A 16761-nucleotide genomic window follows, 5' to 3' on the forward strand; every position below is an offset into this window, starting at 1 on the left:
ACAATCCAGGAACATGCTCCTTCTTTAAGCTACTCAGGAGATTAACAGGCCAGTCCAAATTTCGACAAATGTTCCTTCACTCGATCTGCAGATGCAAAATGTAAATTGACAAAAATGTTGTGAACGTTCTGATCCCCATCTGGCACCAATTGAAATGAATGGCTCTCATCTTGGGGAGACCTCATGTTTTGATAAGCTTCTGGGCTTGACCTTTACTCCTGATCTGAAATGGAACACATACATTAAATCTGTTGCCAAGGCCGCTGGAAAAATGGTAGGATCCTTCTATTGATCCAGTAGATATCTTACTGCTGACGCAATTCTCTATCTATATAAGAGCCAGGTACGTCCAAGAATGGAGTACTGTTGCCACATCTGGGCAGGAGCTGCTAGAAAGGACTTGTCGTGCCTTGATAGAGTTCAAAATAGACTTCGTAGCCTCGTAGATGTCCTTTTCTCTTCTCTGCAACCTCTTTCCCACAGAAGACGTTGCTAGCCTGTCTCTGCTTTATCGTTATTTTCATGTCAAGTGCTCGTCTGAGCTTCAATCTATAGTCCCTCCCTTGCCAAACTTTCATGAGAAACACTCGTCTAGCCAAAATCACTATCAATAATTTCCCACACTCTTTATCTGTGCCTAAACCTAAACGTAGATTTCATGAACAAAGTTTCTTTCTTAAAACTGCCCGCCTGTGGATTTCTCTTCCGTTTGCCAGCTTTCCAGCTGACTACAATCTGATTGTCTTCAAGTCCAATGTAAACAAATTCTTGATGAATCGTCCTCCCTAAGTAATCCAATTTACAAAATTTCCACTACATCTGTTTACTATGTTATAATCACATTGACTAATGTATACCCATTAAACCTCATCCTCGAGTGGCCTCCGGGCCTTGGTAAGTGGTAATTCCTGTGTAAAAAAAAAAAAAAAAAAAAAAAACTAGTATGACAACGCGTAGGTGATTTTTGTCATCGATGGTTGTGTGAACTAATGCTGAAATCTAAACGATCATTTGTAGATTAGACAATCTTGCACTGAATATAAGCAAGTCATTTGCTTCAGTCAAATTTCTCAGAAATCAAGGGGCCAACAACATGGGGCTAACATTTGAACTCTATATGAGATACGTAGATATTCAAATGTTCCATTAAAGTTCTTTATCTCTCAAACACTGAGTTAAAGAAATTGAAAAGATAATTTTCCTCTCCCCAATTAACCATTTTCATCTGTTGTATATCTTTTGTTTTGGTTTGTTGGTCTTACTAGATTCCAGAACAAAAATTTATCTAGTCTGGTGGAGTACCCAGCTTCGTGCTATTACTTCGGGTAACATCACTTGGAGAAGGTGCACCATTCCTCATGAAAGCTAATGTGGGTTAGCCATAGTGAGGAGATCTTATTTGGGCTGCGAATACTATGTGATTTTGAATATTTGGTCAGGGTTTACTTTTATAGAAAAGTATCCTTATGCCAGGTTGTTCTGACAAACCCCTGTACAGAGAGACCTTAGACACTGGAGGATAGTGTCTAGTAGGCATTCAAGTTCGCTCCTTTGAAAAATGGGTGAGTTTGTGTTTGAGGAAGTGAGCTGTGCCTATGTGCTACATTGAAGCATGCTGTATTGTTGGAAGCTGAGAAAACACGGTTAAGATGCGGTATGAATTACATTTGACTCCAGCAAAGAGGATGCTGTCAATTCCTACCATCCATATACGAAGTCGACTTTTTTCTTGCTCTGGCATTGATATTAAAAGCCTACTTTTTCTATTTAAAAAATATTGAAGTGAACTACTTAATATAATCAATCATGGATATGCGAGTGACTACTTGAATTTGCTCCTTTGAAAAATGAACGTTAATTAATTACTCATTCATTTTTTTATGGTTTCTTATTAGATGATTGGATTCATTTCACTAGTATGCTGAATTCTATTTATGCATAGTTTCTACATTCTGCATAATTGCGTAGAATTTAAAATTAAAATGTTCTAGCACACAGAAAATTTTCATATTCCAGAAGCCAATTCTTCCCTTTATAAACAAACGGTTACTAAAATTAAAATATGGTGTCACTAAGACACATTATTACGCCCAGCATCAAGTTCCTTTAATGAATATATTATAGTCGTGTGTGTGCATGCGTATGATATAAATCCCTCTAATAGTGGCTTTGTAGCTGTCAGACTGATGTTCCCTATTATTCTAAGGGATTCACACCGTGTGTAAAGGGCTTACTCCTCTCCCCCTGCATGTATTTTCCTTTGCTACTGGTTCTTATTATAGTATGTGCATGCATGTGTTTGGTTGAGCATACGTTTGACAATACGGGTAGCCCTGTTTTTATTTATTTATATATATATATATATATATATATATAAAGTGATATTGTTGATGTTTGTTCGAAAAGTCTCTACTAAGTTCCTATCTAAATGTTTGGTTTACAGAGTCCATCCATCTAGCGCAGCCGAGATTGAACTCACTCCGCAAGTTTGTAGTGTAATTCAAATCTTGTCTACAGAGTAGAAATCTGATATGTAGGGGATTTGGGCCTGTAGCATATTTGGATTTGATCTGGTAAAAATACTGATAAGGGATCAAAATTTAAAAATAAAAAATCATTGCCCTTCACCTGGTGTAAGTTGGCTACGCATTTTTTTTTTTTTTTTCTGTGCATGCGTTAATTGAAAGTTCTAGGTTGAACAACGTTATTTTGTGCAATTTTTGTACACGGATTTAAGTCCTACACTAACAGATAAGGCTGGAGAGTTATGTTTTGATTTTGATTCTAACTGATGACAAAAAAGTCATTTTTTTTTTTTTTCTTTTGAAATCACTACTATTTATTAGGTCTAATATAATAGTTCATAGAGAATGGGCTTTATAATCATAAAAACGATAACTGCAGTAATCAAAATATCATATTGAAGTATATTTTTTGACCAAGCAATAACGAGCAGCCTATTAGTTTTCAATAAATAAATGTATTATAAAAACAAATCAAAATAAAAGTTTGCTCTGCTTGATTCCAGTGGCAAGAAAAAGTTCCAGATGGCTGGAAACAATGCTGGGATGAGTGAAGAGCACATACAGTACCTGGTATTCCTAAATGATCACCCATTTAGTATTGATCCTTGCTTATTTAATAATAATATCGCTGATCTAACAGGAACTGGTGTCAACGTGATTATGCCATATATTTACGGAGCTAAAAAATAAGGAGCTACTGCGAGACCCAGCTCTATTGGCAATCATAAAGGGTTATTCCAGCCCAATTCATCCAGCCCCGACACACCCCCTCTTGGATTTTTTTCATATTTACACCATACAAACTTTGGGTTAAAACTAAGAGAAATCTGCAATTTCAGCCCAGTTGGATTTGAGGAACATATTTTTTTTCACAGTCGGTTTCGCCCTGGAAATCAAAAATTGCTATCTCATGACATAGAATTTTCGACCCCCAGCGTTTTACAAAATTTGCATTTTTGTTGCAAAGAATAAAGCTCTGGGGCTAAATATTCACACAGATAAGGTTTTGAGGGCAAGGAATCCAGAAATCATGGTTAGAAAGATGGCAAATGAGAGGAAGTACCTTATTTTTACCATTTTAGGTGGTACCGCAGCACTTTTTTAGAGCTTGTTTGGGGCGATATTTTGTTGAGAAAAAAACATAACTGTGGTGCTTTGCCAGACTTCTCCTTTGGATTTTTAAAGTGACTTTAGGTTGGAAATTACAAAATTCAAATAAAACCTTTCGGCATATTTGACATTTCAAGACACTAAAGCCTCAAAATTGGCATTTTTATAAAAAGTTAAGGACTTTTTGGTGAATTTGGCAACAATCTAATCTTAAGCTATCATCAATATCTAGAGCTGAAAAAGGACTTGGATCGACCCATTAGAGCCCATTTTCATGATAGAATGTCAAATTACATCATATAAAAGGATATGGACAAAAAATAGTCGAAAATAAAAGACTGATGCATAATCTAGTTTATCGTAAGAAAAACTGTCAAACGAATATAAAACAGACATTTGTTATAACTCCAACTATCGACTTAATCTGTCAAAATAGTCCTGAGTCTTATTTTTCTCCTCCTCGGTGATGAAATATGTTCTACCATTCACTGAAATACTTGGGGTCTGCACTCTCATAACGACCTTGCTCAGTGGAATATAGCCTCGATCCCTATTAGTTGGCCAGTGGAATTTATGTGATGGTCCATGTGGATGCAGGAAGTTGCAAGTAAGATCTTTCTCTTCCCTGTTGTCACTCTCAATCAATGCTAACCACCAATATCCATCAAAAATGGAAGTAATGTAGTCATTGCATTTGAGCAACTCCAGAGTTTCATCTAATGGCACAGGCATGTCCAGGAAAGAATGATCGATAAAGATCGTTGTGTCAGCACTCAATTGCTTGCCCTGAATATTAAACTGAGAAGCTGGTTTGAAATAGTGACAGCTCCTTGTACCAGGCACAGTATCTCCCAGTTTATATCTCATTTGAAGTTTCTCTCGAACTGAAACCATGTCTTCTTTGCCGATCTTTAGAAACATGATACCAGTGATCGATGATCTGCAAAAATCTGCAACAGCATGAAAGGTGAGTATTTGGTCTTTTATTGGCCTTTGCAAGCTGGCACGGAGAACTTTGCGTTTGACAGCCCCACCAATTCCATCACAGGGTGATTTGCCATGGCTAGTTGCAAAAAATGCCCAAGTTGCATCAATTCCAAAATCTGATGAGTGATGGCAAAGGTTAAGAAATGCTTTGAAGTTTTTATATTGGCCAGCGCAGCCATCGCTGAAGTACTCTACACTCTTGATCCAGGGAAATTTCTCTTTGATGTACAACATCACCATTCTTTGTAGTTCATGCACAAAACAGGTGTCATGCTCAAGGTCATCTGAAATGATGCATAATGAGATCTGTTGAAGTTTTCCATTGTTATCTTTGTAATAAATTACCACTGGATGCATGGTACACTGGTCTTTGTTCTAGTGATATCCCTGGATCTCATCTTGCACCACGTAGTGATAATTTTCCGCAAAGTCCAGGAGAAGGATACATTCGGTCTCAGTTATTTCTTCTCTTTTTTAGATACTGAGCTTGGCGCTTTGCTGTGAAGGAATGGGTCGTTAGATTATCAACATTGTATACCAATATCTCTATGAAGTCATCTACATCAGCCATCTGTGTCCATAGCATTGTCCTATCCACACTCTCCCACCGATTATATGACATCTCACTGTCAATTTCCAATTCAGTAAATTTATCTCTGATATACTTCTCTAGAGCAGGGAAACCTGGGCCTTTAGGACAACGGTGGACCATACATTCAAGACTATCGGTGTCGCAAACTACCAAGGCCATCAAATCTATTTAAGTGATATTAGAATTGGGACTTTCAGTTGGTACATTAGCAGCACTCTCATCTCTGGATTCTTCAGCTTTCCTTCTGAGCTGAGTCTTGACAGTTAAAACAAAGCAGTCAACAAGCAATTTGCTGTTTTGATGGTGGGTGCAAACACAAACTGAATGAGAACCTGATGTCAAGATGGTGACACACCATTTTAGACGGAGCTCACAGAACTTTGAAAGACCTATTTTGTGTTCAGGATAGCTTTCTTTGTAAGCTACATAAAGCTCTTTAAGATTGCATAATAGGAGCTGTTTCTGGACATGAACTTTGTTACCGATGCTCACAAAATCTTTCGCTCGAGGCATTAACCGTGAGAGTTCATCGTCCTCATAGAAAGCCAAGACAGAATTGATAACCTCTTTTGAGAGACCTCTCCCCTTCTTCTGTGGCAATGAAAGAATACCTCGATCCTTTTTCAGTTGCCGTGCTTCACGTACTATATATTCAGAGACATTGAAATATTCAGACACCTTTTTTCGAGACCAACTTTCCAGAGCTAAAGTCATCAACTGGATCCTCTCACTGGTTTTCATTTCTTTATTCTCAAGTTTGGCCTTCATTGCATCCAACGATCATCATCCTTTGCCTTTGCCACTAAATCCATTTGACTCGTTTGGCTGCTAATAGGGCTTCCTAATTCAGGGCTAGAGATGTTAAGGACTTTGGCAGCTGCCTCTACTTGCATTTCATAGCTTCTTTCTAATGTCTCTCTGACAATATTGATTTTTGTATGCTTCTGCATTCTACCGGTTTTTATAGGGGATATATCAAACATCATTAGAATGTCATTCAGTTTCTCTCTCTTTTGCTCAATTTGTGACTCATTTTCAAGGTCTTGATTGTCACTTTCTTCTGTTTCACTTGGATCTTCTAACTTCTTGGCAGCTGCTTCACAGTGACGGCAAAGCTTCCAGCCAGGAACAACATGGTAGCCCTTCTGCTTTAGCATCTCAGCCATGTCTAACTTGATAGCACGATCACCCTCTATCTTCTTTTTGTGCTTCAAAAAGATGTTGCAGCACTTTGTATATTTTTTCTCAAAGTAATGCCCCAAATGAGGTTCGTGATACCTGCAAATGTTAGCAACAGTTTCATCAGTGAGTGTGACACCAGCTCTTAATTTGAGCACAGTTCCTACATCATGCTCTAATGCAGTTATTGGTGTTGAAAATGGCTTCAGATTGTGGTGACATGCACTCTTCATTAGTAATCCAAACGAACATTGAGGAGCACTTGTCATGGATGATGTATATCCTCCCTCTCGTTTCCTTGATTCAGAAGACATTCTTAATTTATTGCTCTGGAATAATTATTACAATCTGATAATAAAAATTATAATAATTCACAATGAGCAGAATATGCAATACTCAACTGCAACATTAAGAGATTTACAGACAGTATAATACACAAATAATGTAACAGTAGCACATTCTTGATCAGAAACAAAGGCACTGTAATCAAAGAAATGAAATTTGCAAAAAGTAATATCTATCTTCTTAGTTTCTGACCATTCAAATTTGATAATGAAAAAAGAATTTCTAAAGTGTGAAATTCAACTGTATGTATTTCAAGGTGCTACAGAACTGCAATTCTGGGGTATAAGAAATTCTATTTTAACCATTATTATGCCTTGAGGTAATAATTTAGTAAGAAACCATAAAAAAGTGACAGGAAACAAACTTGGATTATTGACAAACTTAGAAGTTCACACCAAAGAATGCATTATTAGATCAATGCAACAAGTAAATAGCCTGAAAGAGAAGAAAATTAATCATAGCAGCGATGAAATATAACTATGAGACTATCATAACTAGCTAAAGAGACACACCCATTTATCAAAAAGGGTTTCATGTGAAAGTGTTTCTATGCTGAAGATTACCCTTTACAAATATATATCATGTTTTTGAGAGCCACAAATGTTGACTTCCCTGTTTGTCTTTGACAGTATTTAACATCACGCTCAGGTAATAACTCTGAACAAACTGTGTTGAAAATGTATCACCAGAAACAGAACAAAATTGATCAATCAAAAACATAACAGCAAAAAATCATAGCATGAATTCTCTACTTCACAACTAAAGTAATGCCATTTTGAGTGAAACTGATCAAGAAAAAGTATACCGATTTGAATCAACATGAAACAATCAGAAGTCAATGTAGTGTCTTTTGAGTGAAACTGAACAAGAAAAAGAACATTTAAATCAACATTTGAAAAAAGAAGCATAGGACATTATTCAGGTATCATATCATAGAGGAATTTGCTCTGACACTCAAACTTGATTACTCAGGTGGACATGATTCTGAACAGCTTAAATGCATTGATTGAAAGGATTTGCTGATTTAATGGTTTAGAAACCATGATCCAACTGTCCAAAAATTATGAACTGCACGGCACGATTGTATGATGTGTGCCTGAAGGTATAAATAAAAAGCACAATATCTTATTCCCACTGACTTTTTGGTAAACTGAGTCGACTCTACACTACCCCTAGTCACAATTCATGAACACATACAAATTAAAGAATACTGTTATCATGATCAGTGCTATTCTACTGCACATTTTCAATTAGATCATAAAAGAGAAAAGGAAAGAGAGGGTCAGCATGATAATGAGCAGAATGTTATGCTTCAAATGAAAATGTGACTTCATTCATATCTGAATGTTACCTTACATCTTTCCTCTAAATTTTAAGCTGTTGCTATCTGCAAATCAAAAGATAATGGCCAAAAGTTGTTTTTTTGAAAAACTCAAATGTCCAAAACTTGTACATAATTAAAATTGCTGTCCAAATGTCCATATGTGTGTCAAAAATCTTTTATTTTCGACTATTTTTTGTCCATTTTGACTGTGAAGTAGGGGTGCATATCCTTTTATATGATGTAATTTGACATTCTATCATGAAAATGGGCTCTAATGGGTCGATCCAAGTCCTTTTTCAGCTCTAGATATTGATGATAGCTTAAGATTAGATTGTTGCCAAATTCACCAAAAAGTCCTTAACTTTTTATAAAAATGCCAATTTTGAGGCTTTAGTGTCTTGAAATGTCAAATATGCCGAAAGGTTTTATTTGAATTTTGTAATTTCCAACCTAAAGTCACTTTAAAAATCCAAAGGAGAAGTCTGGCAAAGCACCACAGTTATGTATTTGGACAGCAATTTTAATTATGTACAAGTTTTGGACATTTGAGTTTTTCAAAAAAACAACTTTTGGCCATTATCTTTTGATTTGCAGATAGCAACAGCTTAAAATTTAGAGGAAAGATGTAAGGTAACATTCAGATATGAATGAAGTCACATTTTCATTTGAAGCATAACATTCTGCTCATTATCATGCTGACCCTCTCTTTCCTTTTCTCTTTTATGATCTAATTGAAAATGTGCAGTAGAATAGCACTGATCATGATAACAGTATTCTTTAATTTGTATGTGTTCATGAATTGTGACTAGGGGTAGTGTAGAGTCGACTCAGTTTACCAAAAAGTCAGTGGGAATAAGATATTGTGCTTTTTATTTATACCTTCAGGCACACATCATACAATCGTGCCGTGCAGTTCATAATTTTTGGACAGTTGGATCATGGTTTCTAAACCATTAAATCAGCAAATCCTTTCAATCAATGCATTTAAGCTGTTCAGAATCATGTCCACCTGAGTAATCAAGTTTGAGTGTCAGAGCAAATTCCTCTATGATATGATACCTGAATAATGTCCTATGCTTCTTTTTTCAAATGTTGATTTAAATGTTCTTTTTCTTGTTCAGTTTCACTCAAAAGACACTACATTGACTTCTGATTGTTTCATGTTGATTCAAATCGGTATACTTTTTCTTGATCAGTTTCACTCAAAATGGCATTACTTTAGTTGTGAAGTAGAGAATTCATGCTATGATTTTTTGCTGTTATGTTTTTGATTGATCAATTTTGTTCTGTTTCTGGTGATACATTTTCAACACAGTTTGTTCAGAGTTATTACCTGAGCGTGATGTTAAATACTGTCAAAGACAAACAGGGAAGTCAACATTTGTGGCTCTCAAAAACATGATATATATTTGTAAAGGGTAATCTTCAGCATAGAAACACTTTCACATGAAACCCTTTTTGATAAATGGGTGTGTCTCTTTAGCTAGTTATGATAGTCTCATAGTTATATTTCATCGCTGCTATGATTAATTTTCTTCTCTTTCAGGCTATTTACTTGTTGCATTGATCTAATAATGCATTCTTTGGTGTGAACTTCTAAGTTTGTCAATAATCCAAGTTTGTTTCCTGTCACTTTTTTATGGTTTCTTACTAAATTATTACCTCAAGGCATAATAATGGTTAAAATAGAATTTCTTATACCCCAGAATTGCAGTTCTGTAGCACCTTGAAATACATACAGTTGAATTTCACACTTTAGAAATTCTTTTTTCATTATCAAATTTGAATGGTCAGAAACTAAGAAGATAGATATTACTTTTTGCAAATTTCATTTCTTTGATTACAGTGCCTTTGTTTCTGATCAAGAATGTGCTACTGTTACATTATTTGTGTATTATACTGTCTGTAAATCTCTTAATGTTGCAGTTGAGTATTGCATATTCTGCTCATTGTGAATTATTATAATTTTTATTATCAGATTGTAATAATTATTCCAGAGCAATAAATTAAGAATGTCTTCTGAATCAAGGAAACGAGAGGGAGGATATACATCATCCATGACAAGTGCTCCTCAATGTTCGTTTGGATTACTAATGAAGAGTGCATGTCACCACAATCTGAAGCCATTTTCAACACCAATAACTGCATTAGAGCATGATGTAGGAACTGTGCTCAAATTAAGAGCTGGTGTCACACTCACTGATGAAACTGTTGCTAACATTTGCAGGTATCACGAACCTCATTTGGGGCATTACTTTGAGAAAAAATATACAAAGTGCTGCAACATCTTTTTGAAGCACAAAAAGAAGATAGAGGGTGATCGTGCTATCAAGTTAGACATGGCTGAGATGCTAAAGCAGAAGGGCTACCATGTTGTTCCTGGCTGGAAGCTTTGCCGTCACTGTGAAGCAGCTGCCAAGAAGTTAGAAGATCCAAGTGAAACAGAAGAAAGTGACAATCAAGACCTTGAAAATGAGTCACAAATTGAGCAAAAGAGAGAGAAACTGAATGACATTCTAATGATGTTTGATATATCCCCTATAAAAACCGGTAGAATGCAGAAGCATACAAAAATCAATATTGTCAGAGAGACATTAGAAAGAAGCTATGAAATGCAAGTAGAGGCAGCTGCCAAAGTCCTTAACATCTCTAGCCCTGAATTAGGAAGCCCTATTAGCAGCCAAACGAGTCAAATGGATTTAGTGGCAAAGGCAAAGGATGATGATCGTTGGATGCAATGAAGGCCAAACTTGAGAATAAAGAAATGAAAACCAGTGAGAGGATCCAGTTGATGACTTTAGCTCTGGAAAGTTGGTCTCGAAAAAAGGTGTCTGAATATTTCAATGTCTCTGAATATATAGTACGTGAAGCACGGCAACTGAAAAAGGATCGAGGTATTCTTTCATTGCCACAGAAGAAGGGGAGAGGTCTCTCAAAAGAGGTTATCAATTCTGTCTTGGCTTTCTATGAGGACGATGAACTCTCACGGTTAATGCCTCGAGCGAAAGATTTTGTGAGCATCGGTAACAAAGTTCATGTCCAGAAACAGCTCCTATTATGCAATCTTAAAGAGCTTTATGTAGCTTACAAAGAAAGCTATCCTGAACACAAAATAGGTCTTTCAAAGTTCTGTGAGCTCCGTCTAAAATGGTGTGTCACCATCTTGACATCAGGTTCTCATTCAGTTTGTGTTTGCACCCACCATCAAAACAGCAAATTGCTTGTTGACTGCTTTGTTTTAACTGTCAAGACTCAGCTCAGAAGGAAAGCTGAAGAATCCAGAGATGAGAGTGCTGCTAATGTACCAACTGAAAGTCCCAATTCTAATATCACTTAAATAGATTTGATGGCCTTGGTAGTTTGCGACACCGATAGTCTTGAATGTATGGTCCACCGTTGTCCTAAAGGCCCAGGTTTCCCTGCTCTAGAGAAGTATATCAGAGATAAATTTACTGAATTGGAAATTGACAGTGAGATGTCATATAATCGGTGGGAGAGTGTGGATAGGACAATGCTATGGACACAGATGGCTGATGTAGATGACTTCATAGAGATATTGGTATACAATGTTGATAATCTAACGACCCATTCCTTCACAGCAAAGCGCCAAGCTCAGTATCTAAAAAAGAGAAGAAATAACTGAGACCGAATGTATCCTTCTCCTGGACTTTGCGGAAAATTATCACTACGTGGTGCAAGATGAGATCCAGGGATATCACTAGAACAAAGACCAGTGTACCATGCATCCAGTGGTAATTTATTACAAAGATAACAATGGAAAACTTCAACAGATCTCATTATGCATCATTTCAGATGACCTTGAGCATGACACCTGTTTTGTGCATGAACTACAAAGAATGGTGATGTTGTACATCAAAGAGAAATTTCCCTGGATCAAGAGTGTAGAGTACTTCAGCGATGGCTGCGCTGGCCAATATAAAAACTTCAAAGCATTTCTTAACCTTTGCCATCACTCATCAGATTTTGGAATTGATGCAACTTGGGCATTTTTTGCAACTAGCCATGGCAAATCACCCTGTGATGGAATTGGTGGGGCTGTCAAACGCAAAGTTCTCCGTGCCAGCTTGCAAAGGCCAATAAAAGACCAAATACTCACCTTTCATGCTGTTGCAGATTTTTGCAGATCATCGATCACTGGTATCATGTTTCTAAAGATCGGCAAAGAAGACATGGTTTCAGTTCGAGAGAAACTTCAAATGAGATATAAACTGGGAGATACTGTGCCTGGTACAAGGAGCTGTCACTATTTCAAACCAGCTTCTCAGTTTAATATTCAGGGCAAGCAATTGAGTGCTGACACAACGATCTTTATCGATCATTCTTTCCTGGACATGCCTGTGCCATTAGATGAAACTCTGGAGTTGCTCAAATGCAATGACTACATTACTTCCATTTTTGATGGATATTGGTGGTTAGCATTGATTGAGAGTGACAACAGGGAAGAGAAAGATCTTACTTGCAACTTCCTGCATCCACATGGACCATCACATAAATTCCACTGGCCAACTAATAGGGATCGAGGCTATATTCCACTGAGCAAGGTCGTTATGAGAGTGCAGACCCCAAGTATTTCAGTGAATGGTAGAACATATTTCATCACCGAGGAGGAGAAAAATAAGACTCAGGACTATTTTGACAGATTAAGTCGATAGTTGGAGTTATAACAAATGTCTGTTTTATATTCGTTTGACAGTTTTTCTTACGATAAACTAGATTATGCATCAGTCTTTTATTTTCGACTATTTTTTGTCCATATCCTTTTATATGATGTAATTTGACATTCTATCATGAAAATGGGCTCTAATGGGTCGATCCAAGTCCTTTTTCAGCTCTAGATATTGATGATAGCTTAAGATTAGATTGTTGCCAAATTCACCAAAAAGTCCTTAACTTTTTATAAAAATGCCAATTTTGAGGCTTTAGTGTCTTGAAATGTCAAATATGCCGAAAGGTTTTATTTGAATTTTGTAATTTCCAACCTAAAGTCACTTTAAAAATCCAAAGGAGAAGTCTGGCAAAGCACCACAGTTATGTTTTTTTCTCAACAAAATATCGCCCCAAACAAGCTCTAAAAAAGTGCTGCGGTACCACCTAAAATGGTAAAAATAAGGTACTTCCTCTCATTTGCCATCTTTCTAACCATGATTTCTGGATTCCTTGCCCTCAAAACCTTATCTGTGTGAATATTTAGCCCCAGAGCTTTATTCTTTGCAACAAAAATGCAAATTTTGTAAAACGCTGGGGGTCGAAAATTCTATGTCATGAGATAGCAATTTTTGATTTCCAGGGCGAAACCGACTGTGAAAAAAAATATGTTCCTCAAATCCAACTGGGCTGAAATTGCAGATTTCTCTTAGTTTTAACCCAAAGTTTGTATGGTGTAAATATGAAAAAAATCCAAGAGGGGGTGTGTCGGGGCTGGATGAATTGGGCTGGAATAACCCTAAAGAAAGACCTGCTCGTCTAAGGGACATAACTCTACTCTTACTAAGAACATTCGAGCAAATGTAAGAAAAAAAATGAGAAAAAAGACAAACAAAAAAATATTTTTCAATTACTTTATTTAATGTAACAAAAAATTAAAAAAAACAATGAGTAAATATAAAAATAGGAGTGAAAGACCTTCGTGAAAATTCAGATTTTAATGATTTTTGTAAAATGTTAACAATATCAGACTTTTTTTTTTTTTTTTTTAAGTATTTTAAACACATTTTAGGGATCATAATATCGGCATAACCTTCCATTTAAAACTGCAAAATATTTCAGATTTGCATTAAATGTGATCTTTACTCAAACTAAAATACCAAGTATACAAGATTATCTGAATTTTAGTATTTTCTGAAGACCCCTTAAGCTTAAGCATTAAATTTTAGACATTTCCTACAATCGAAATCATTTATTGGATTTTGATCAAAATATGAATAAGGAGTCTAGACATAAGGTTTAGTATCATTATACCTTGATTTTAATCTTTATAAGGGGACATAAAATTGGTGCAAAACTGTTCATGTTGGGATGAATATTCTAGTTTTTAACAGAATCCAAATATTCCATATGTAAAGTTTAAAATCTGTGGTCATAAAAATTCACAGAGTAGTTTGGTAGAGACCGTTCTTCAGACAGACAAGGTCATTTTTATATGCAGATATATTGAAGAGATGAGGAATACAAGTTACACATAACTTTATTATATCATCAGATTAGTAAGGAAAAAAGAAGATAAAATGGAGAGAAAAAAACCTGTTTGGGTCATGGCATTACAAAACTAAATGCTTTTCATCAAAAGAAGAGAAAGGCCAACATTATACAAAATATAAATAAAAGTTAGCTTAAAAACATTTGGAACTGCACGCCTGTGGAACTCTGTTCTGTCTGCCTGCTTCCCACCGGACTACAACTTGGATGTCTTCAAGTCCAATGTTAACAAATTCCTAATGAACCGCCCCCTTAAGTAAACACTTCATCAAATCTCCACACTAACGTAATGTACTTGCAATAACCCTTATCCCTGAGTGGCTTCCGGGCCTTGATAAGTGGTGATCACTGTGTAAAAAAAAAAAAAAAAAAAAAGATTAGAAATAGAGAAAGTATATATTAAGAAATATTAAAAGAAAATATAAAAAGATAAAGATATATTCATTATTAGCTTCATCCAATACAGATACATATTTAAGATAAGCATTTTTAAATTCTGATTAACAAAATGTCGGCCATTATATATTTGTTTTTTGTTTTTTTCTCGTTTTGTTTTTCAGGTCCTCGATGAGTTATGTGATATTCTACGTACGCTTCAGTGTACGTGGCAGCTTCCACGTGCTCATGAATTCTTGCAAGAACTCAGAGATATATCTTCCATGGCGATGGAACATTTTGAAGAGAAAATTTTGCCTTCGTTAAAACAAAAAATGCCAAATGTTCGATTAACACTCGGCAATTTTAACGTCAACACAGAATCTGAAGCCGGTAAGGAATAAATATTTTTGTTAATCACTGGGGAGGGGTAAAGGAGGCAATTATTTGTTTGATAAGTGAAGTTGAATTAAAAATTTATAAATACTTCATTTTATAGGAATGCATCCCTATAAAATAACTATTAACCAAACACATAGCACGGAATAGAAAACAAAACCTCTTTTGTAAAAACATCGAAAAGGTTTATTTCAACGGCAGAAAATTGGACAGTGTCAGGGTGAGGAAAAGGGGGAGTTAAAAATTCTTTGGTGTTACAGGTTGGCCAGCAGTTACTTTAGCAAAGGTCGTCTATGCTGGAGTGTCCAGTGGACAGGGACAAAAGAGAGAAAACGAATAGCGGTCTTTTTCAATGTTTGCCTACGTTCTCTCTGCTGACTGACCATGATTCCCAAAATCGTTAAAGAAGTTCCTTAGGGGACAGATGAAATCAATGCACTCTAAGTTGATTGGTCAGTGTGTGGTCAAATTATATGAACATTGATTCGGAAGAGTAAATAGATCTTTATTTTATTTGTGAGTGCTACAAGGCTAGAGGAATAGTTAGCTGAAACGTCATGAAACAACCATTAAAAAAGATGAGAATAATAGTCCGCAATAAAAATAAATTAATATATATAATACTCATTTCAATAATGAATTCCAATTAAAATAATATATAGACCATTCGGTATGGACCAGACCATGGAAGATCAGATAATAAACGTGGATTCATAAAATCAAAAAGTCCAACCTTGATCGCCCTTTGGGGTCTGTAGCGAAGTTGATAGACGTTGAATCTCTACGGTTCCAGATTAGCATTGTCTGAAGATAGCAGTTTCAATCCTACCCAAAGCCGACCAGAGGCTTACTTGGCCAAAACATCGTGAGACAACAACAACTACGGATGGCAGTGATTGCTGAGAATGCAGTTAGGAGATTCGGAGTTCCTATCCGTCGCAGTTACCACCTGACAAAGGCCAGAGGAATAGTTTACCGAAACATCGGGAAACAACAACAAATAAAGATGAGAATAATAGTCCGCAATAAATAAATTAATATGAATAAAACTCATCTCAATAATGAATTCCAATTAAAATAATATATATATACAATCCTTTGTTTTTTCTTGTTTTTTTTTTAGTTTTTATTGAATCGTACACCAACAGTGAATAGAATAAACACTCTAGAACACAAATTAGATGCTTGATTAAGCTTCAGTCTGTGGTTTGCTCTTGTAAAATACTAACAACTCTTTTATCTATAACCGTTGGAAATAGTTATTTTTATTTTGCAATTTCATCCCAAACGAGGTACAGTGCCACTTGGATGTAGGGAACTACAATTTGGGACCTAATTTGCAGAGATACATTTTGTCGATGGGACAGAGGTTGGAATTTGGTTAACAGAGCAGGACCTATCAGGTTGACGATTCTTTTTTGAAACTTTTTACGAGTGAGAGTCTAATAACAGACGCACCAGCATAAATGTGGCAACAATGTTGCATACATATGCGAATGGTGGCCTTGTAAAGGTACAAGATACTCTCAGGCATAAGTAACCCTCTAGCACGGTAGAGGGAGCCCACCTTCTTTGTAGCAGTCTTAACAATGCCCTCAATGTATTTGTCCAATTCATGTTTCCTGTGAACGTTAAGCAGAGAAGTTTGAATCAAATACTTTCAGGTAGTGTATCATTAGCCATGGCAATCAGTGGTTGTGAAGATTTCT

At 36.0% G+C, this 16761-nt stretch overlaps 1 protein-coding gene across 1 annotated transcript in view; it reads left to right on the top strand.

Moving 5' to 3' along the window:
- LOC145256503 (uncharacterized) overlaps positions 1 to 16761 on the top strand; it is a 50371-nt gene that overhangs the window by 13741 nt on the left and 19869 nt on the right. The window contains exon 3 of the mRNA XM_080115467.1: positions 14839 to 15046. Within this exon, the coding sequence (XP_079971593.1) occupies positions 14839 to 15046 (208 nt within the window). The remainder of the gene's footprint in view (positions 1 to 14838; positions 15047 to 16761) is intronic.

The sequence above is a fragment of the Euprymna scolopes genome, chromosome 32 (assembly GCF_053919585.1).
Source record: "Euprymna scolopes isolate OS-2025 chromosome 32, ASM5391958v1, whole genome shotgun sequence".
Classification (NCBI taxonomy): domain Eukaryota; kingdom Metazoa; phylum Mollusca; class Cephalopoda; order Sepiida; family Sepiolidae; genus Euprymna; species Euprymna scolopes.